This window comes from Panthera tigris, chromosome D4 (genome assembly GCF_018350195.1).
Source record: "Panthera tigris isolate Pti1 chromosome D4, P.tigris_Pti1_mat1.1, whole genome shotgun sequence".
In the NCBI taxonomy this organism is placed as follows: domain Eukaryota; kingdom Metazoa; phylum Chordata; class Mammalia; order Carnivora; family Felidae; genus Panthera; species Panthera tigris.
The window spans coordinates 84,031,924-84,055,969 of NC_056672.1; the positions used below are offsets into that span (position 1 = coordinate 84,031,924).

At 36.3% G+C, this 24,046-nt stretch overlaps 1 protein-coding gene across 2 annotated transcripts in view; it reads left to right on the forward strand.

Annotated features, from left to right (window-relative positions):
* The window catches only part of PBX3 (PBX homeobox 3), a 219,770-nt gene that overhangs the window by 140,006 nt on the left and 55,718 nt on the right, over window positions 1–24,046 (forward strand). For both annotated transcript variants that reach the window (XM_042965228.1, XM_042965229.1), the window contains exon 3: window positions 21,829–22,070. In XM_042965228.1, the coding sequence (XP_042821162.1) occupies window positions 21,829–22,070 (242 nt within the window). The remainder of the gene's footprint in view (window positions 1–21,828; window positions 22,071–24,046) is intronic.

Consider the following 24,046-nt stretch of genomic DNA (forward strand, 5'->3'; position numbering starts at 1 on the left):
CCTATTAAGATATGCATTTGTCAACATGTGCCTTTTTTGCTGTAGCACAAGACTAGTTGCCTTTCTGAAACCTAGTATGCTTGTAGGGTAAAGTAAATGCATGTCTTTGTAGAAGAATAAATAAAAAGAGCAACCTGAGTCAATAAGCGGGTTCAATTCATGCCTACAGCCATGGCGGACAGCTCATTTTGTAGATGTGGGTGTTTTGTTTACATTTATAATGCAGCTTTATTTAATGCTGACAGATATAGCTTGTGGCAAATGATAGTCAGAATGTATGAGCAGTCATAATGCTTCTGTCTTCTTATAGTGTGCTGCTGAAAATAAGCAGTTCACCTCTGTTTTTATTGAGGAAAGGATATGAGACAGCTATAGCTTCGTGAGGCTATTTATTGAGTTGTTTTACTAGCTGTGAACATGCCGCTTTATAGCAGTTGTGAAAATGGACTTTGCTAGTGTGTGGGAAAGGAAATAACATTGCAGTATACAAGGGTAGTAAAAAATCTCTATAAATAATTTTTCAGACTGAGGAATATTCTCATTTAAACAGGCAGAATGGGTTGTGATTTTGGCTAGGTGTCAGTTTCCCCCCAAAAGTCACCAAGTTGGAATTAATCATATATTTCAGAGGAAAATTTTGATTCTGCAAATATTAATTGGGTTTGAACTTAGGAAAAGTTGTTTACATGTCCACCTAAATCTAGTACAACATTATGACCTTTGGGGCTTAAAGGATCTATGTAACCAGTTTAGGGGCGTAGATTATAAAATGCACTGGGCTGCATGTATGTGTGATAAGACCTACCTGTAAAGCTATGTTATTGGTATCATTTAAGAATGTACACCTGATATAGAGAAACTTGCATTCATGTACTGTTTATAATGTAGTAGAGAATTCAGATGTTTAAGTAGCACACAATGGATGGAAAATTTTAAACATACTTGTGTGTTGACCCTAAGGATTTTTATTCAGAATAACTAAGGGAAAGTAATAAACAAACCACGTAATTTGAGTTTGCCTCATTTCTTTCATCCTTTGGAAATTATAGGCACTCACTATACGTAGAATTTTTAAGTCTACAACAAACTGTTTTGGTTTGTACACTAGTTTTTTGTTGTTGTTTTTTTTTTTTTTCCTCCACTAAATCTGCCCAGGTCTACTACAGCTTTTTGATGTATAGTTATTTATTGGCTACCATAATTGTGATGGATATAATACTTTTTATTCTTAAACATAAAAAAGAGCATTAGAAAGGTACATGTTTGAAAATTTTATTACTTTTCTATTTTTATTCAAATGCTCATCATACAGTAGTGAGAAAGGTACACAAATAATATTTTCATGCATGCAAAATAATTTAGAAAGCAGTGTGAATCTCAGCAGGTGTTTCTTCCATGTCTGTGCTCAAATTTCTAGGGAACACTGAATATTAAATTGAAATAACCTTCCCTTGATATTATGCAGCTAAAGTTCAGTTTAATTCTCCGATAAGGTTTTCCTGGACACATATCATTTTCCTCTCATGTAAATAAAAATCAGACTACTTAGATTTTAATACTTGCTACTTTACAAAGTAAATCAAAATGCTGCAAAGTACTCACTTATTTCTTTTCTTGGTGCTTTTATTAAGGCATTTCTGTTACCACTAAATATATGGATTATAAGGATGCTGTAAAAATGTTCTTATTTCCTTCTCCACTGGCTGATGAAATGGGTTAATCTCTCAATAGAGCTATTTCCTTAATTCACCACCTGTTTTCAAATCCCTAGTAACTGACAAGGTAAGCGGAGAGATTCCTCTGTGTGTGCCTTGTATACTTATTTCACAGAAAGAGGAACCTAGAATAAAAAATTAAGACAGAAATCTTCCTTGAATTTTTTTTTTAGGAAAGTTGTTAATACGTTACTAAAAAGCTGCTATATTTAAACTATCATTTAGTAGCCCAGTTATGTCACCCACCAGGCACTTTTCAATGGAAATTTTCAACTCAAAAGGGCATAACTGTATATAAAGACATGTATTACCTTTTAGAAAATGCCCATTTCCTTTCTGTATTCCTTACTGTATTTCTGTATTGAGAATGTGAGACATATAACTAATGGAAATTTTATATTTTTGATTTACAAACAAAAGAACTGATTTTATACTTGTAAAACCAAATGTGGGCTTGGCTGTTATGGTTAGAATGTCTCAACTGTATATAAGTAATCATTTATTGTTTAAATACAGAAGAGGCTGTAACCAAACGCTGTCAAGAGCCATCACACTCATTAACCTGCAAGCTAATTAGCCTCCTCCTGCCTGATTGCTGACAAGTTCTTCAATCTGAACCCATTGCTGTTGTGTCAGCAGAGAAGCACAGAGTGAGGTAGAGGAGGTCTCCATTAGATGTTTGTGAACAAAGTCTCTGCATTAAAGGTTTGTTTTTTACACTCTAACAAATGTTAGAGCATTCATATCGCCAGCTATAATTAAATTGGCAACTCTTAATTATTGTAATTAGCGTATTAACTGTTTCCTTTCCTGCTCATCTATAATTGATTTCAAGAAATTACATGTAATTTAATGTGAATTTTTAAAATGTAATCATTGTTTAAAAGGTTTCAATAGTTAGGTGTATATCTAAATGGTATTGAATATTTGAAATCATATGCATAATAAAATCACTGAAATGCAGTGTCTTGTCAAAACCAGTACATATGAGCTTTGTATTCACATGTCCTTCTTTTCTGTGCAAACATGACTTTCACCCCCCATTAGATTTTTTTTTTCCCTCCAAGTAGGCTAACATTTCTTAACTAGGTTGCAAATTAGCATTGGAATGATAGAACATTTTGCAAATGCATCTTAAAATATGAATTCATTAATTTGTGGAGGACTAATTCATTTAGAATAGCTTCTTGAGGGCAAAAAACATTCACAAGATATTTTGCTTGTTATACCATCCAATCAAACCCGAGACTTTATGGAGAATATCAGAAAAAATAGAGTATATTTTGGAATGGTAAATGATCTAAGTATGAATTGAGGAGGCCTTTTCTGGGTTCTGAGAATTATCACTATTAACTACTTTCTGGCAAATGTTACTTACAATTTTGGTTTAAAATATTTGAATGATCTTCAACAAATTAGAGGCGTAAGCCATTCTGAAATGTCATATATACCAGTAAAATGTATTCACATGTCTGAAAAGCCACGTACTGAAATTTATTGTACTTCTAGTTTATGCAGAGAAAACTGCTATTTGAGGTTATCTGATTTGAAAGTACTGGATTGAAGTAAGAAAAAGCATCAGAGTTTATGGGAGCTTTCCATACAAGTGCTGTTTACTTGTATTGGACATGGGCAGAATTATTATTTGCATAGCATCCTGTAAAGGTCTGTATTATTTTTTATTTTTATATTTATTTGTTTGTTTGTTTGTTTATGAGAGAGAGAGAGAGCACGAGAGCGAGCCTGAGCGTGGGAGAGGCGCAGAGAGAGGGTGAGAGAGAATCTCCGGGGCTCAATACCATGACCCTGGCATCATGGCCTGAGCCAGAATCAAGAGTCAGATACTCAACTGATTGAGCCACCCAGGCACCCCAGAATCTTGTCAAGGTCTTAAACACTGTGAATATATATCTACCACTAGCTGGTGTTAAGCCCTAATTAAGGAACGGGTATTTTAAATAAATTTTAGTCAATTCTTAAAATAATTAAAATATTAATGTGTCTTGTTTCAATTATCATTCACTTCCAGGTGGCAACCATTTTATGAGGCACTACCTAGTGCACTACAAAATACATTGTTCTTTAACAAATACGGCCTTTTAAGTACAGTGGCCTCTACATAAGAATTGTAACTTGAGCCTGAAGTCAACTGTGTGATGGAATAGATAATGGGGTTTCTTCTTGTACTATAGATCTGTGGACCTGGTCTCTGGGCTAAGAAAGATTTGAGGTTCTGAGGCAGCGTTTTGTGTCTTTAGAATAAGATTTATGTGTTAGGTGTTACCGTTCTTACCAGTAAGGACACTGTCCTACCACCATTCCTTACCTCTACCCCACTTCCCTAGTACAACCTGATTCTGAGAGAAGAACAAAATTTTCTCCTGGAAACTTCCATACTCTCCTTTAGAATGTGATGCAACTTAAGTTTCAGAGAATTTAGTGTAATAATGACTCAATTTTACTTTACAGAGTAAATAAAATTAGGGCCTTTTGAATTTTAGGGCCCATTTCAGAATCATTGGGCCACTTATCATAGTTTATAATCATAGTATCAGAGTCCTAACTAAAATTCTGAACTTGTCAGGGAAAGGAGCCTATGGAACATCTAACTCAGTCCTCTCATTTTATAGACAGAAAAATGAGACTCTGGGGAGGCAACTTGCCCAAGGCCATACAACCCAATAGTACAGCAGATATGAAATGAGGATCCAGGTCCTTGGACTTCTGGTCCAGTGCTTCAAGTTTCATAAATTCAAGTTGTAGTAGATTGATTTAGTACTTCCTTCTGGGTATCTATGATTATTTTTATTATGGTTATTTTACGTTGAATGTTAAAGTTGTTTAAGGTATGAGTACAATTTTTTTAATACATATAATTTTATTGTTTACAGTAGATGCCCAAAGTTACATAAAACATTTAGCCTTTTTAAAGAATACACAAGTACTAACATAGAAATGGCTGAATTTAGAACCGAATGATAGTAAAACAGAGTAAAACAGAACCACCGTTTGACATTAAGGGGTATTTTTCTCCCATGAGTTATTTAATAAAAGAAACTTCTGTGGTGTTGGAAGTAATGTCACTAAAATGCTGATTTCAGTAAGAGCTTCTAAAGAAGCTAAATTGTTTTTCAACAAACTTATGAGATGAAAGCCCTTTCTATCATATGCCTAGTTTATTTTTCTCCTTATTGTGTATGTCACATTCTTTAGATGGAGTGTGTGTGTGTGTGTGTGTGTGTGTGTGTGTGTATGTTGTCATTGTCAGAGGGTACATGAAGGGAGGAGAATAGAACACAAACCCTAAAGCTTTATCGTTGACAGTGTCTTACAGCTTTTGGTCAGCTGGTGACTATTTCAATGCCTCACTGCCATGACTAGACTGTCCACTCTGCACCCTCTACAAAGTTAGGATTAGAACAAGGAGACTTTATTTTTAAAAAGGGGGGGGAGGGTTCTTGCCCAACATTTCATGTGAAATAAATTACTTGAATTTTGATACATCTTAAATGACAAATGTAATATTTTTCTATTTTCTATTAAATGTGTCTATGTAAGTGCTTATCTAGAAGTGATTAAGAATTGAGGACATTGTCTTCTGTAGAACTGTCCCGGTGTTGGTTTGGCAACTCTGTATTTGCAACTGTTAAAGAGTAAAAGCCCCAAAAAGTATTTTCTTGATATTAGCTTTCATTTATAAACCAGAATAATTCTGAATGTTTATAGTAATGGGAGATAACCCAAGGCAAATTTAATTTTAGATTGGGCTTTTGCTTAATGTATTATTCATAGTATTGTATCATCAGTTAAGCATATCCCTGACAATAAACTTAAAACTTAACTTTAATAGTAATATCCACCCTAATTTGGGTGAGTCAAATAGTGACCTGACATGACTTATTTTGCCTCATTATTGTAGATAATTTTTAAATAATGGTGTGATGGAGTTATTTGGTATGTTTTTCTCATTCTCCACTCCCCCCCCCCAACTTTTTTTTTTTTTTTTTTAACACTTTGCCATTTTTGCTGCATGACCTGGTTTTGCATTTATCGGATTCTCTGTTCATCTAATTAGTATGTTCTAAAAAGACCTGGACCACTTATTGTACAGAGACGTAGCCTGTGGGTGTTTAATAAGGAGCTTTCAGTGTTACATTTGCATCTTTTGCTTGGGGTCTGAATAGTGAATTACCTTTAAGATCATTAGAAGCACTGCTGTATTGTTAAAATCGGGCTGCAATATTCTAATGACAGTTTAAAACTTCAGGCTTCCTATATAACCCAGGTGACCCCAGCATAATTGTATGCGGTGTAGAAGACCCCAGGATAAACTGCTGACGGTTCTGCTCATCCACAGTGTAGCCTCAACAGGCAGGTAGCTTTCCACCCAAACAAACCACATAGAGATGTAGTGAAAGCAAATGAGTCTTATCCCTAGTCATGTGCACTCAAGTGTATATATTATTTATATCATGATACCAGTCCCCCAAATATGCCTTGATACTTTTCAAAAAGAAACACATCCACCAAGCAATGTGCGGAATGCAGAATGTATTTTATCAGAAAACTGACCCTTTTTACATGTACTACCTGGAAAACAAGAAGCTTAAAAGTGGGATGTTTTGCTTTCAGGTTCTTCCTCAAGGCCAAAAACTCAGTAGGGGAACATTTTGTTGCTCAAGGATTAAACTATAATTTATTCTTTCTCTAACCAAATATAACCGAACTATTTATAGATGCCAGGTGAAGGTCCTTAAATCTGTTCTACAAGATGGCTTAAAATACTGTTTAGATATTTGTGTATTTTGTGTTTATATATTATTTTAGATTTTTTGTCATTATTATAGAATTATAGGATTTTAAAGCTGGAAGAAAACATAATTTAGCACCTCTTTTTTGTCATATTCTCCCTAAAAGTTTTCTGATCTCAAATTGGTGTGATATTCACCTCCTGCTGTTGTAATGCCAGAGAGCTCAAAGGTAGCCAGTACCAAAGGTGACATAAATAAAGGGAAAGATAGTGATAAATTTTATGTTTTTAAATAAATGCCTTTACTTAGAGGGCATTTATGGATTCCTTATCTGGCATTTACTCTGGATCTGAGCTTCTTGACTACATATGAAAGACTAAATGAATACAGATTTTTTTGTACAACTAATTTTAGTAGATGGCATGTTAACTGATTTAAAACCTAGGAAATTGTACTTCAAAATTGCATTTCTGAAATAGCTTTTTCTTAATGGAATCTGAAGTTATGTGGTTGTGATCAGTAATTTCTGCCAAACAGCTATATGTAAGTTTTAGCACAGTGCTCTATGTATAATGGGTATTTGGTAGGTGGGTTTGTTGAATGAAAGCATGAATGAATGAAATATCAAATAGAAAAGAATATAAAAGGAAAAGAATATGTGCCTGGCACATAGCCAGACTCCTGTAGTTAGTTGAGTCAACTAACCAGTTATGTTTTCCAGAGGGTGTCACTTCCAATAACAGTTGCAAAAGTATTAAAAGAAATAATAAGCAGGCAGTAATTAACTTGAGTTCACCTGGCAGCCTGTCTATAATGTGTTTATTTTGCTTATCTCATCCTTTTGCGCTCTTTTCTTGTTATCAGTTTACTACTCAGAGTTCTCCAGATCAGCTGTGAAAAGTAGCTACCTGATGTGACAGGATCCTTGTTTGAACCATGACACCCAAAGTTGCCTTATTTTTATTTTTTGCCCTTGTTTTAATTGTCACCTTCATTGTTTGAGAAACTCAGATCTTTGTTTTTTGAAGAAGGGGCTTTATTTGTACCTTTTAGATCTATTGTGGCAATAAAACAACTTGTATTTAAAAAAATAAATGATTATTTCTTATATGGGAAGAGAGGTTCATCGTAAGGCAGGTATTTCCTGCAAAGACCTGAACTGAAAAGTAAAGTCAGAGTAAATTTTTAGTTAAAACTGAGTCTAGATTATGTGCATATTCAAAAACATTATATCAGATTTAACGTATATATGATCAGGACATTGACCAGTGATATTCTATTAAGTAGTTTTGCAGGATTTTCTCTTCTACGAAGAATTTGTTGTACTCGCATTATTGTTTCCTTTGGGATCTCAGACAATGACTCTGTAGTCTGATTCATTAATATTGGTTGTCTTCTGCAGGGAGTATCCAGATTTGACCTGCCAAGTATTAAATTTTTAATGTATTACTAGTTCTTTCAGAGAGTAAGCCTCGTCTTTGTTCTTCATATTTTCGTACCAGTACAGTTTGAATCAGATACAGATTTAATTTGTAGCATCACTAAATATGCCTCATTTAAAAAATACACACACAACACACATACACAACTATAAAAATGTTTATTGATGAAAGTATTTCAATATGAATTGCTACCTTTTAAAATATTTGGAAGTATGCATTTCCAAATTTATTTTGAAAAGTGCCAGGGGGTGTTATGTGCTATGTACAACAAGTTAATTATTATGCTATTAACATTGATGATGTTGAATGTGTATTAGTTAATGTGTTAATGACGTGTTAATTACTGTACATGTTGTGAAGACCCTTCAGGCTTGTTCTATGATGCAACATGTCAACTTGAACCAGGCCAAGTAATCTGCAAAGCAGACTGTAACTCTTAAAAATAACACTTGTAAACATAAATTATAAATTAAATTATGCTTTTTATTATCCTTTTTCTTTCTGGTAGAATGAATAAGTAATTCTTCTGCTATCTGCACCTGTTAGAACCTAATACTGTCAGACTCTGTTTTCCCCAGGAGGATCGGAAGAGATTTGTTATGCAATAACTTCCGCTTTGTTTACGCTCTGGCATTTAGTGTATATTTTATATAGATTCATGTGTTTTGCAACCTGAAAGATCCTTCTTTTTTTGTTTACCAGATTAATTTATAATGGAAGACACTCAGTCTTTGTGTAAGCAAGTGAAGAGTAGCTTTGTTCTATTAGCGCCACTAGTTGATATGAAACCAGTCTATCTATACAGATTTGTGATTCAGGCAATGGCTCTTCAAACTTGTTGGCCAAATAGTTGAAATCTCAGGAGATCAGTCATAAAAACTGGATGCCAGTTTCAGATCATGTAAAAGAGGCCCACATTTGCTGCTATTTATGGAATAATTTACATTGTTTTTTGTATAAATACAGTTTGAAAATATTAAATATTTGAACTTTATTACTTCAACTTTTGATTTATTTATTTATTATTATTTTTTTAATGTTTATTTCTGAGACAGAGAGAGACAGAGCATTGGGGGGGGGGAGGGGCAGAGAGAGAGAGAGGGAGACACAGAATCCAAAGCAGGCTCCAGGCTCCGAGTTGTCAGCACAGAGCCCGACTCGGGGCTCAAACTCACAGACCGCGAGATCATGACCTGAGCCGAAGTCGGACGCTCAACCGACTGAGCCACCCAGGCGCCCCATCAACTTTTGATTTAATGGTTGCTTGTGTCTTCCTAATTGACAAAATTTTTGGAAAATATGCCCCGGTGATCATCTTTAAAAGATTAATTTGGAGAAATATAAAATTGACAATACAGTGTTATTTATATAATATTATTTTTATTTCTTCAAAATCACTGTTTCATATAAAACAAAAAACATTGATGAAGAATGAGTATTCACAAATGAACAAAGGGTCTTATGGTGAAGACGTTTTTCAAATGACCCAGAACCAACTTTTAAAAATACAAAAATAAAATAGAAGTGAATGTTCCTGGTAGGAAGTTACTCTGTATTTTAGATTCTGTTAAAAATAGTATGTGCAAGAGGAGGTGAAGAGTTCAGGCTGTAAAGCTAGAGTGTCTAGGTTCAAATCTTGGCTCTTTTGCCATCTAGCTGTGTGACCATATGCGTGGGCTTTCACCGCTGGGGTGCGCCTCAGTTTTATGATAGTAAAAGTGGGCATAATAATAGTACCTCCCTCTTTGGATTGTTGGGATCGCTAAGTGAGTTAACACAGGTAAAGCACTTGGATCAGTGCCTGGCACCTAGGAAGCACTCAGTATGTGCGAGGTCTTATTAACCTTCCTTTGATATTACACTGAAAATTATTTGGAAGCATTTAATTTCCACAAGCTCTTTGAATTTCCAGGGACCCATTATGAATGTGAGTTTTTGGTGTTCAGTCATTATAGTCTGGTACTTCATCACAGAAAAACATCTTATTTTTAATGATGATTTTATTACTCTGGTATTGTTTGCATCCACCTGGAGTAATCCCAGGCTTTTTCGTTCATCTAACCCTGCTTGATCTCCCGGAGCACGGTTCTTGTTCAGATGTGTATTGGCACGGAAGGGTATTCTGACCAAGACTTCTGTCTCCCTTGCAAATATTTGTGTATCTCTTGTTTACGGCCCTGATGTCCTCTTGTAATACCCATGCAAAAGGGATTCTAATAAATCTTGTGCTCAGCATTACACATTGTTTGTTTTAGCTGCCTTCCACTTCATGCTTCCTCCTTTAAGAGCGAGCCATTACGAAAGGTTAGATTCACAGTTAGCAGGCTTTAGCTCTCCCTTTTGAATCAGTGAGGTTGCCGTTTTATTGCTCTCCGACTTACACTTCAGTGATGAGAGTAAACTAGCATCAGATTAAAGGTCAGCAAATCCCATCAAAGAGAGGAATATTAGGGGCAGAGATAGTTGGAGAGGCAGCACACCACTGGGTATTGACAGGGTGATTCCAGGGTATCAGTCAGCAGAATTATAGCTGCCCAGAGAGTCAGTACAGCTTTAATGAGCCTGTGTGAAGAGGAAGAGGGTGGATTTATGTAGTTCCTCATAATTTTCTGTAGAGACTGTTATTGCAGACATTCTGTGGAGTGTTCTGGTCTTTCATTTAATTCAAAGGTCCTGGAGCTTATCCATCCTCTAAATTCCTTTTTGTTAGCTCAAATCAAAGTTGACATTTCCATGGTTTACCACCTAAAGCACCCAGTTCAAAATCAGGTTTCTTTAGGCAATTTTGAAATCTATATACTGTTAATATAAATCCACAATCATGTTTATATTAGTGCATATGTATCTCCTCTGCAGAGAAGTGGGTTGAATAATAAACATTTTTTTCATAAGTAGGCAATGGGGGGAAATGTGCATTTACACATTGCCCTCTAAGTAAGTGGAAAAAAACCTGATTGTAATTATGTTATGGTGCTTTTCAGAAGGATCTTAATATTCATCCTCCTTAAATTGACTTTACTAATTAATTGTTTATATGCCCATTTGTATATGCCCCATCTCACTCTTTATGCCCCCCATTCCCCTAAACTGGAAAAAAAATTTTTTTTTCATCTCTAGAGGCAAAATGTTTTTAATTGTTCTAATGAGCAATACTCTATTTAATTGCTGTTATTTTCAGTCCACCTTGATTTTGATATGTCTTTGTAGTGAATTTGACTCACTTCAGTTTCAGGAAGGGATTAAATCTCTATGATTTCAAAATCTAGAATATGCTTTGAGGAGTTAAGGTTTTTTGTGTTGTTGTTTTTTCTTCTTTTTTTTTTAATGTCTTTGGATATTTTTGCTGTAGGTTATTTGCTTAAAGAGTTAATGGCATATAGATACAGATCCAGATATAAATAGATTCTTTTTGGTTAAGCTTTTATTTAATAGGTTACTAGAAAATAGATGGTTTGTGGGAAAAATATCAATAAATTTATACTAGAATGTTGGGTTTTATGAGTCAAGCCAGCCTCTTTTTGTAATTTGTATTTCAAAAATATGCTACTTTGATTATTTATGAGTAAATGAATGCATTATTAGCAGAGGTCTTGTTTGTGTGATTTGCTGCTCGGAGGATGCTTTCAGGCTTTTCTGCCATTGTCCTCTGCATTCCATGTGGGTGGCCGTGCTTTTCAGACACTTACATGGTTTTTAATGGAAGAGAGTGATGGATGTGATACAACCATGAGAAGCACAAATATCCTTCTCGAAGTTCATCGTTGACTGAAGCATCTACAGTAGTTACAGCAAAATGTAGACTCCTTAAGAGAGATGCATATAGATGGATAGTTGGTAAAAATCTAGAACCCATCTTCAGTCATTAATTAGATGCTATATTTATATTAAAGAGCCAGCACACTTAAAAGTAACATCCTATGGAAAGTCCAGTAAAGTTCATGTTTCCTATAATCATGCCATGCTTCACAAAGCCTTTTCAATAAAACTGAGCCTGCGTCCTTTATAATAATACAGATAAAACTTTACGCCGTGCTGTTACATTGGAACGCACGGAGAATGCCAATGACCCTCATGCCGTGTTTACTAACATGCTCTTTTGAGCAGTGCCTGCGCATCAAGATCATTCGGCATTACAGAAACAATGAAGCGGGCATTTCTTCCTATGAGGGGAAAGAGGGAACAAGTGGGTGTCTGCTGTTCATAATGAAGTCGACTGACTGTAATTTTTACATTCACTTGTGAACATTTTAGAGAAAAGAGAAAGAAGATGGCCGCAGCAAAAGCAAAGGAGCTGAATACAAAGATAAGCATAAGGTTAATGATCTGATAGGGGCCGGGTTCTTCCTGCCCCGAGGGGTGTATGAATGATGCTTACTGATTACCTTAAAAATATGCAACCTAGTACAGGTATTTTTAAATTCACCTGGGGTCTAGAATTTTCACTTGAGGAAAATAACAAATGCAAAAAGGACCATTTTTCTCCCCAAATTCTGACCAAAAATTTTGTATCATATATGGATTACATGTAAAGTTTTAAAAGATACCATCCATTTTATCTACAAAAATGTTTTATTAAATATTCCCAGAACACCAATTGAGAAAAGATGCATAACTTTGGGTAATTTTAACTAATTTTAACAAAACACAGTATAGCTAGTTCTAACATGATAATGAGTAAATTCACAGGATGAAGAGTCCTTATTTCAGGACAAATAAACGGCACCATTTACTTTCCATGCAGTTCCCTACACGTGGCCATTCTCTAGATTTCTGAGTTTATTTGAAGTGTGTGGCCAGAGACTGCTAATCATGAGTGTTTCATCATCAACATACATCAAAGTGCCATTCTACCACCGGAAGCAATATGTGAGAGTAAAAGTAACATGAAAGAACAAAAGAAAAGAGATAACTTAGGTCATAAAAATTGAGAAAGCAAAAAGCAATAAAACCACAAACCATTAAAATATGTTGCACAATAACAGCAACACAATCTATGACAAAGAAGTTCTGATATATAAAAAACGTCAGATCAAAGGAAGAAAAGAAAAACTTCAATCAGAAGTTTTGGTAGGGGCGCCTGGGTGGCTCAGTCGGTTAAGCAGCCGACTTCAGCTCGGGTCATGAACTCATGGTTCATGAGTTTAAGCCCCGAGTCAGCCTCTGTGCTGACAGCTCCGAAGCCTGGAGCCTGATTCAGAGTCTGTCTCCCTCTCTCTCTGCCCCTCCCCCTTCCCCCCCCTCTCAAAAATAAGTGAACATTTAAAAAAAAAAAAAAGAAGTTTTGGTAGTGGACTAGATCAGATTTGGTATGAACACTACCAGAGGTCAGATTAAAGTTGTTGTTGTTTTTTTTTCAATATATGAAGTTTATTGTCAAATTGGTTTCCATACAACACCCAGTGCTCATCCCAAAAGGTGCCCTCCTCAATACCCATCATCCACCCTCCCCTCCCTCCCACCCCCCATCAACCCTCAGTTTGTTCTCAGTTTTTAAGAGTCTCTTATGCTTTGGCTCTCTTCCACTCTAACCTCTTTTAAAAGTTTTAATTGTAGGACAGATTTGTTTCAGATTACATTTTAAGACTGTAAAACTTCTGCATTGTTTTATATGTATGGCATGGCTCTTGGTAATGTTTCAACATCACAGATGATACTTTGGAATTCTGTAAATAGTTCTTTGACTTGGGGAGATGTAGTACTTTAATAAAACCAGATTTCAGTCTTTGTGATTTAAAGTGAACGCCCCTATTATTTTTTAAAGTGATGATTATGTGCCAGGTACTGTTTTAGGCATTTTTGCACATTTTATACCATTTAAACTCCACAATGATTCATTGAGTTGCTGGTATCTATATTTAAAGAGAATGAGCTAGAAGACTTGCCCATAAACACAGCTAAAAAGTAACAGAGTCAATTTGAAGCCAGGCTTGTGTGACTCCATATTCTCTTGTAATGTGGTATATTCTCCAGTAGTGTAGCTCGTTTGTATTGTACTTGCAAAGTCACCTTAAAATCCAATATTATTACCTCTTCCTCCAGGTGTTTGAGGTATAATGGAACCCTGGACTTAAAGGAAGGCAGGTCTGTGCTTGAATCATTGCTTTCATGTTTACTAGCCACATGATCTTGAGCAAGTCACTTAACCTCTTTGAAGTTTGGTTTTCTCATCTATAAATGAAGATAATGGCATGCTACCCTATAAGGTCATTTACAAATCAAATGAGAGAAAATGTGAAAGACACAGCGTGCTGCTTGGCATCTACATATATGCTTAATCAACATGCTGAAGTTTGAACCTAGAGAACTTTCAGGCTAAGCAATAGAAGGATACCCAAGTGCAAACATTGTTTTGGGTTATCACATTAGCAGCTGTAAAATAAGAGGTTAAAGGCACATAAGAAATAAAAGGACACAAAAAATTTGCTTTGGGGGAGAAACATTTTGTATTGTGGACTGGGTGTAGGAAGAACTTATCAAAGTCTAGAAGATTCGGTCTTCCAGAAAATAGAGTAGTGGGGAAAGCAGCTGTGTGGTGGAGCACACACGATGCCCTCTATGTTAGAAGGAGCAGGCGCCACAGTGCAATGTTATCCCATTCACAGCATGGCAGTGATCTTAACTGACAAGACAGGAAATGAAAGTGCCATGGCGATCTCATTCTGCAGGGAGAAAAGGCAAGGGGACAGAACGTGGGGATGTGGGCAAAGGAAGGATGCAGTAGGAGTTTGTGTAAACAAATGCTAAAATGCATTTAATAGAAGAGGAGCACGTCCAGAAAATGCACATAATAGGACTAATTGATTTTGATGAAAGTCCAAATACAGGACTCCAGCATTTTCTAGTGAGGAGACCCCAGGCACGTGGTAAATTTAAAAGGATATCAGAGGCACATTAGATCACTGGTAACCACACAGAATAGCTAGTCACAAAGACCTGTAGGTATGAAAGCCAGTGTTATTAGAATTCTCTCCCCCCCTCTTAGATTCTGAAACTCATTGCTTTTCTTTATACAGTGCTGGGGTTTTTTTTTTTCCTTTCAAATTTAGTTGTCATATTTACCAATCCTCAGAATCTTTTCAGTAGAGCATTTTGTTTGAACATCTATCCCTTCAGATAAAAAGAAAATGGCCGTTTCCTTTTTTTCCCCACTTGTAATAATTTCCTTTAAGAACAGAGCACAGGTAACCCTTTGTGCTAATATGCGTGAGAAACATGGCCTGTTTTTTCCTTCATCCTTTTTTCACTGTCTCATGCAAGCACGGCATACTTCATATCTTGCCCTAGCCCTGTTCTCTTCTTCTGTAGCTGACAGTGCTTATATATCAAGCGCTCCAACAAGATGCAGCTCCATTTAACAAAAAAGTGCCTTAAAAATGTAACTCTTCTTTCTGCATTTTTATTGCACAGTCCATCTGCTCCTTCATCTTGGCTGCTCTTCACTCTCACAGTGACAAGGCTCACTCCTCTTTCTTGTCTCTTGAGGCAAGATCTAATTGGCAAGTGGGAAGTCTTCAAAATTTGCCTTTGCCAGCCAACAGTAGTTTCAGATTTTTATGTAAACAGTTGGCTAAAATAGACTTGAAGGGGAAAGAGAAACTATAATGAAAGTGAAGGATTTTTCGAAAGTCTTTTCCCGCAGAATGAACACACCTTCCCACAACAGAAAGGAGCATAGTAAATGTTTTCAAATAAATGAACGGTACCATAGCTTTATCAGTTACTGGGTAAATACGGTAAATAGGATCAATATTTTTGACGGCTTCAAATAGCAACATGTTTAGTGTAAATTATTATATCAGGCTTTTGTGTAGAACATTCCTCTATTTCTGGCAAGATAAACATCTGAACTTGCGATTTGGTGGGGATTGGTGTGGTGTGGCCAAGGAGAAGAATTGATTTATAAGTGGTCTCTGTATTGTCATTTGCATTGCTGGGAGCATGCAGAAATGCTAGAGTCATAGCCTTGGGACTCATACTGGCACGGAAAAACACCGGCGACTCAAGAAATACCTTTAAGTGCTTTCCCTCTTGTCATTTAAAGTACATCTGTGAAACTGCAGGAAAATAACAACCAGGTTCTGCCCGGGAGTCTAGTACCTGTACAGACCAAGATACTAATAATGTCATTATAGCATCTAGCTGCTTTCTATCGAACCTCTAATAAAGGTCATTAGTTGCCTGCTTTCTTGAGTGAGATGGCTTTGCAGCAAGTGCTTGGAGAAAAGTTATCAGTGCTGTATGTTAGAAATAGGCATCCTGCCAACAGCTTTATAATGAAGGTGAAGTGTAATAAAGCGATGGATTGACAGTTTATGTGTTGAAAGTGAAGGAAATGGAGGTGTGGAGAAGCATTATGGGGAATCTTTCTAGTCATATCTTCAATTTAACCATCAGGGGAAATGCTTCAAAATCTTAGATTTATGAATTTCTAGTAAGCAGTTTCCCAGCATGTAAACAAATCTCAGTGGGCTGTTTTAGGAAGGTAGATTTGGGCAGTGAAGTAATCATTTTTATTCCTCTGATTTTCCAAATAGAAATGGACATATATGATAAAAATGTCAGCCACACTCTCCACGTCAGGGCCCTAACAGGATTACATGTCAGTTCTTAATGTCTCGCTCTGTTTTTCTTTGCCATGAATGGCTGCATTATTGCTCACAGGAACTTCACTGTAATATATGGTAAGAGACAAGTAGCTCTTTATGGCCAGTGATTATTCGGTTTGAATGAAACCTGTGATTTATGTCCATTTAACTGAAAAGCCTTGTAAATTCCCAGTGCTGCATTTTTCCTCAATAGAGAATGAGTCAAGCGAAAGTGACAACTAGGTTGGCGTGGAAATGTGCAGTGCATTGCCGTGTTATATTTAATATACCTGACATGAAAAACGTGCACACACCACGCAGTCACCTTAAATAGGAGTGAAAGTGACATTAGCTTGTAATATGACTGCCATATTCAGTGGATTAGACACTAACATTGGCTTAAAAGGAGATTTGGAGCTAGAGTGGGATGGGCATGGGGCCGTGAGTTGTGATAGGCAACTATATCATCTGTCATTTCCTCATACTATTTTAAAAATTAGTTGTTTTTACAGTTGGTTCTACTGATACCTACAAAATAATAGGATTCTTCCCTTTCATTACAAGTCTCATCTTTAGTCCTAAGAAGGAGAGTGAGAAATCAGGTGCAAATATTATTCCAGATCTTTCTTTTTTCTTTTTTCTTTTTGTCTGTCAGTCAGACCCCACTCAAGGGTCTGCCTTCCCTGGACTTGGCCTTAGCTTTATCTCTAGTCCACCCATTGTTTGTCTGAGAACCCCAACCTCCCCTCCTCCACCCCCAGACCTAAGTCTACTTTCAATAATGGTGCCTTGAGGGATTTCTCAGTGTCTTTCTCTACTTTGTTTCCAAATTATATTCCAGTTTTTCACAACGAAAAGTGATTGTTTCAAATGAGGTCTTATAACCATGGGGCTTGTGACCTTCATTTCGTTTCCAGCTCTTCTGTTTCATATTTAAACTGCTTCTTATTTAAAGGATTTCACAGAAAAATATCTTACCTTTTTTAACGTTTGGGGGGAAAAGTAGCAACCTGTCTGTATTAATCTTTGTTCCTTATAATTTGGGTTATGTATATCAAACTGAAGCCAACTTGATTTAAAATGCAGAAAGCACAGAAAACAAAGTTGGTATTTTCTTTAATCATCTTTAAACCACAGACCATAATCCTACTTGTTACTTTTAAATAACAGACACAAAATAAAATCTATGGAAAATTGTAAGGAAAACAGAAAGTATTAGCATTGTGACTGGTTTCAAAGCAGCCAAGAATTCAGGGCTTGCTGAAAATATCTGATCTGGCCTCGTTTTACGTGTCACTGCTAAAACATTTTCCTCTGAGCTAACACTGGAGTGGTAGTTGAATGAATCGAGAACAAGTCCATCAGAAAACAAAATTATAGAGATTTCAGAGCCCTAAGCTTATGAATAATTTGGGATCTGGTTTTATGGCATGCTCATTAGGTGGGGGGGTGGGGTAGGGTGGGGGAATCAAACAACTCAAGTTTCCATAATAGCTTTTTGTTTCTCAGCAGATCTGAATAACGAACTGTTTACAAAGTAAAAATGATCTGATAACTTTTATTTATCATTACTTATACGTATAATGTGCCTTCCCTGATTCTGGAAATATTGTAGAGCTAGCTCTTAGTCGTGCCTAATTCATTGCTATGTGTAGAAAACATTTGAAGTAGCCATGGTCTGAAGCCACCCTTTAGTCCTGGATGAACAGAGGTTTGTCATGGTCCAGTGGGCTTGGTCCTTGAAATGAGGGAACCATGAAGCTTAGTTAGTGCCCTGTGTTTGCACCTCATTCTCTTGGGTCAAGCCTTCATTGTATTACAGAGTTGTTCTGTTAGAGAGGCTACTACTGTACCATCCAGCCACTGCAGATTTCTAATCTGCTTATTTATAATTCAAAAGCTTGCCTATATATTAATGAACCCTTAATGAGCTGTTGAAAATGCCTGAATTACGGTCAGATTATTAAACTCAAACAGCCCCGTAATCATACCATTTGAGTGGGCTTTAGGTACTTTTCACATCTGCAGCTTAGTATTGTGAAGGGTATGCGTTTATTCGGAGAAAGCTTTGTAATAATTTTGACCCGTAATTTATTTATTGCCCTCCGAATGCAGTCGTCTATGCAGATGCTCTCTCCCATTATCTGTGGGGCAGGTGCACAGCATGTTGAAAGACAGCTAATTAGGATTTGCTGAAAGATATGCAAAAACTGTGGGCTTATAACAAAGCCAAGTTCATTGTTAAACAATGTTTTACTGTGTTTGTATGATTTGTCTAAATCTTAGGGATACTGAAATGAATGTTGTGGTTATAAGTAGATTGCAAATAGGGCTGTGGTGGTTTTTAACTTCATAATGCTGTTATAACCAAGGAACCTAGATGTAAAACTTTACAAATCTCTGTAAATGTTCTAGTACGCATTTTGGATTAAAAACAAGAATGAGCAATTTTTAAATTACCGTTTTTCCAACTTTAAATCTGAAGATATCAAGATATTTTGGTAACTACACAGTCAAATTCGTTCTGGCCCTTGCAGATTTAGGTTCATTAAAATGTTTATAGGTGCCTAGAGGAGTAGGTGTTATAATTGGAAGCCATGTGTGACTTTGGCAGGTTAGTAAGCTAAGTAATAGTGGGTGAATAGATAGATGGGATGAGGAATAAAATAGCAATCTTGAATGTAAGGTAATATGAACAGAAATATTCAAATTAACAATAATTTTTGGAAACTAGATATTAACTATTTAAAGATCCATAATCATGACTTTGCTTAGTAGAGAAAGAAATTTGATTCACTTTTCCAACTATAGGTATGAAAATGACTTCAGTATTGATAAATAGCCTTCTCAATGTTGCCTAATTATACAGTGCTTTAGTACTTTTCATCCAAAGGAGTATGAACTTTTTGTTAGGAAGTGATTTTTCTGATTAGATTTGATGCACATAATTTGTAAAGTAAACGCAGAAGGATTGCATTCAAACATTTTTCCTGTATTTGAGGCAAACACTGAAGTGTTGATTTAGTTATGATTTTAGAAGAGATATTATTCATCACAAGGGGAAAATATTATACCAGCTAAAAATACATTCTTATAATTATTTTTATTTGTGTCCACTACTACTGACTTTAAGGATTGCTTCCTGTTGGTATAGTGGTATTGGGAATGCATATTAGGAATGTATAAAAGTGTCATGTCTTTTGCATTTCTTCCTGATGAATTTCCTTCTTCTGTCTCCCTAATAGTCTGCTTCCTTGTGTATTAAGTCACTGAACATGTTGTTTGCCACGCTTGTGCAGGGAAGTGTAATAATTTTGACTGTGGATGTTGATCTGCTATTAAAGAACCTCACCAAATATCCATAGGGAAAAGATCAATATGTTTAAGTACAAGGTGGAAAACTAGAAACCTGGAGGAATCTTGAGGGCAGATAAAAAAACCACCTTTTCTGGAGAAGCACCAGTATCTGTATAAATAGAAAAAAGAAACAATGAACACATGAAAGTGTGAGCAAACCTTTAGTTTAAGAAGGAGAAACTTAGAAGCTGAGTCCAAATGTAAGATAAGACATTGCTCAGTGAGTCCTCACTGCATGCCAGATGCACAAAAAACTTGGTATGTGGAACTACAAGTGTGTCAAGGCCATGAGATTTTAACATCTAACAAAGTGAATTGGATGGAAAGAAAATCAAAGATGTTAAATTAAAAATACCAGTGTAACCAGTATTTGCCAGATCTGGAAGAAATAGCAAATACACGTTTTTCTATTTTTGATTAGCAGCAATGTTGATACTGATTTTATCTTATTTACAGAGTTATCTAACTTTCTGGTTCCCTAAATGAATTTATTGTCTTAGTATATTACAGTTTTCAAACCTTATTTATTTACCTCTGACCAGGCACCAGATATAATTTTAAATTATTGTGAGTTAGTTTTATTACCCAGTTGAAATTATTCTGAAGTATATTTTTAAATGAAAGTGACAGCTTTAAAGTGTTTTGAGGGAGGAAATTAAAGTTGTGTGTTTGAGTTAAGACAACCAAGAGCTCTGTCATGCTGTGGGTGTAATTCAGGACATCTAGGAATGAAATCTGTTCTTAAAAGAATTGATGGTAGTTTTAGGTTAGCATATAAAATCACGGAGCTGGTGCTCAGCTGAGTACTTGGCAGCTTATAGATGTTACTGTCATGTAAGTTACACTAGACACAGAGTGTGCACCACTGTGGATAAACAACAACAGGCACAGAGGAAAAAGGCAGCATCCAAATGCCGACATGCAAGATGCCAACTCCCCTCCTCCCCCTTCCCCAAGATGCCTTGTAACTAAGTGTGGGGAACCTGCTTTTAAACAGATTTACAGAGGTTAATTGGGCTGGGATATTTTAGATTATGTTACACATTAATGAAAATGCTTATTTTGAGCTGCCATGACTCCAGTGCTTTTTATACCATGATAATTATTTTAAAACTTTGTCTTCTGTGTTGTTGAAAACATCTTGGCAGAAAGCCTGTGTGACCTGATTAAACCTATGAATTGTCAGCTGTGATCTATAGTTCTCAGATGAGGTTGCTGACTGGGCATCACTTAGGAAGTTCTTGATTTAAAAGCAAAATTACATGGAGACTACTGTGCCCAGCACTGGATTGCCATTTCAATGGTACATTTTTAATACTATATTTAGGGTCCTGATTGCATAGATTGCTTAACAGATTCATTCACTAGTATATATATATATATATATTTTCAATAATATATACTTTTAAAGCATAGCTAATTACTTCATAACATATGAATTTCTCTTCTCCCCTTGAAATTATACAATGGAGACTCCCGTCTAATTCTGTTTATTTTCTAATTTTTGGATATAGTTTGTGAATGAATTATTCCATGGGATTTTTAGATTCTGTTCTTCCAATCATACAGGAAAAAAAAAAAACAGAATAACTACCTTTAGACGTGTTTGTTTGACATCCTTGGAATTATTTTTGTCCTCTCAAAATCCCAAAGTTTTTACCCCCTTCCCATTTTATGCTTAAAGCATCTAAATTTGGGAAGATTGACGTTAGAATATTCTGAGCCGCAGTTACCTTTTTCCAGCAATCCAATCTAGGATAAATTGAGAGGGTGTAATATTAGGAAATCTAGGATGCATGTAAATATTCTCTCAAAGAATTTTCATACTCACGCTTATTGGTAAATGTGAACAAAGAAATTCTCAGCATGAATTGTAGTGCACTAATGTTGTTTGATCATTTTCTCAAATAAACAAAATACTCACACTATTTGTCCTATTTCTCGCTTCTTCTCTCTCTGTCTCTCTCTTTCCTTGAAGGTCTCAGCATCAGAGGAGCCCAGGAGGAGGACCCTCCCGACCCCCAGCTAATGAGACTGGACAATATGCTTTTGGCAGAAGGGGTTTCAGGTCCTGAGAAAGGTGGGGGATCGGCGGCAGCAGCTGCAGCCGCGGCAGCCTCTGGAGGTTCTTCAGATAACTCTATTGAACACTCAGATTACAGAGCCAAATTGACCCAGATCAGACAAATCTATCACACAGAACTGGAGAAATATGAACAGGTCAGCAGCCGCCACTCTCATAGTCCTGCACAAACCCTCTGTTGCTCTTCCATTAGACTGCACTAACCAATTCTGAGGGCTGTGAGGGGTAGGTGTTAACACGAAGAGCAAAATAAATAAGGTCAATGCAAAAACCCAAGTGAATTGCTGGATTCATGAAATGAAGTCCCTTTGAGATTTCGGAGGTGAAGCTGAACCTATTTTATCCCATTCACTTGTTTTCGTTTTACCCATTGCTCACATTCACGCACCCTTACTACCACACCTGCAACCATCCTTCCCCTCTAACCTCACTGCTTGGTGCCCTTCAAAGCTCGGGGTAATTAACATTTACACACTGGCCTTGTTCGTGAGTTTTAACAACTTTCAGAGGAAGCGCTGCACAGTGAACTCTTCCTCCTATGCTGTGAGCTCCAGATCCTCCTGGGAATTAATTCTTATGGATTGTGCCAGAATATAGGGGAGGGAGCTAACCGTCACAAAGCAAGCAGGCTCTGGCCTTTCTCTCTGAAGAGGAGACTCCCAGGATAATTCTAGGTAACCTCGGGCTGGGAATACTAGGCATTGTGTGCTAAATTCCTGATTAGAAAGAGAGTGTAGATTAAAAATGCTATTCTCAGCACTTACATTAACCATACTTCACTGAATCTAAGGCATCTTTGATTTTAAGTTGTGTCACTGTTTATGTACCACCAAGGAAAAGTAACGCTACCCAATTTAACTATAACATGCCGTTGACTATAAAATGCTTCCAAACTTCAGAGATGTTAAAAGGTGGGAAAAAAGAAGTTAAGTCTTAGCTTCCATGAAATAAGGTAAAATGTTGATAGTTTGTTTTAAACATATTTTAGTTGTTAGTAAACCTGAAATCCTGTTTAGTTTGAAGAATTCTCACTAGCAGATAATAAAAAAAAACAAACAAACCATTATTATAGGAAAAAAAAATGTGTCCAAAAAGAAAGATAACATTAAGTTGAATCCTGTGAAATTGCCAAGTTTTTAGGTCAAAAACAGCATTGGCAGTTTTATAGAGCCCAACCTAGAATAAGACACTGCCTGGACATCCATCACTCAGATAAATAATGTCAGTATTTTGCCAACCTTATTTTGCCTATTACACACACACACACACACACACACACACACACACCCACACACACCCCTACCTACCTACCTACCTACCTACCTACCTACCTACCTACCTACCTACCTTGTTCTGGTTTTGGTGGAGTGTTTTCAAGCAAGGCTTAGGCATCATACCATTTCATCCACAGACACTTCACTGTACAGTCAGGCACTTCTTAAAGTCGGAACACTTTAGTAAGATGTGGGTCTCCTGGTCAGTTTTATTACTGATTTTTTTCTGAGTTCCCTGCGTAGTTTCAGTAGCATATGTTATTTTTTTCATTGTCTTCTCAAGTATTCTGGATGTGGTGGCATTAAGCAAATGTAGGATTCTGTTCCAGAGGTGAGTGTGTTTTGAGGAAGGATAGAAAATTTATGTAGCTTTATGTTAAAATATAATATAAATTAATATTATAAGATACGTGTTTGGTTTTTTTTCTGAATAGTACTTTCTGGGGTCTCAAACTGTATCTCTAGTCTCGTTGGTAGGAATTTTTGGTAGAAGATGTGCAAATAAGAATTTTGGAAAAATTATCTTGTGTGTGTATATGCAAAAAAATGGAGCTTTCTGATTTGACATATGAATAATTGAGAGTAAACAAAATAAGTCATGGTTGAAAAAGTTGCCCTGAGCATAAACAGAAGAAAATGATTCCAATTTGTAGCATAATCTTAATCGCATAACTTTGTTAAATACATCTATACATACTTACTAAATAAATACCACCAGTCACCTTGCATGGAAAGATCTATATAGTATTAGGGACCAAATGGCCCGACTTTTTTGGCTCAGAAATTAAGGTGATTTCCTCACTGTCTCCTGCCATGGTTCCTCACATCAACTTCGTCTG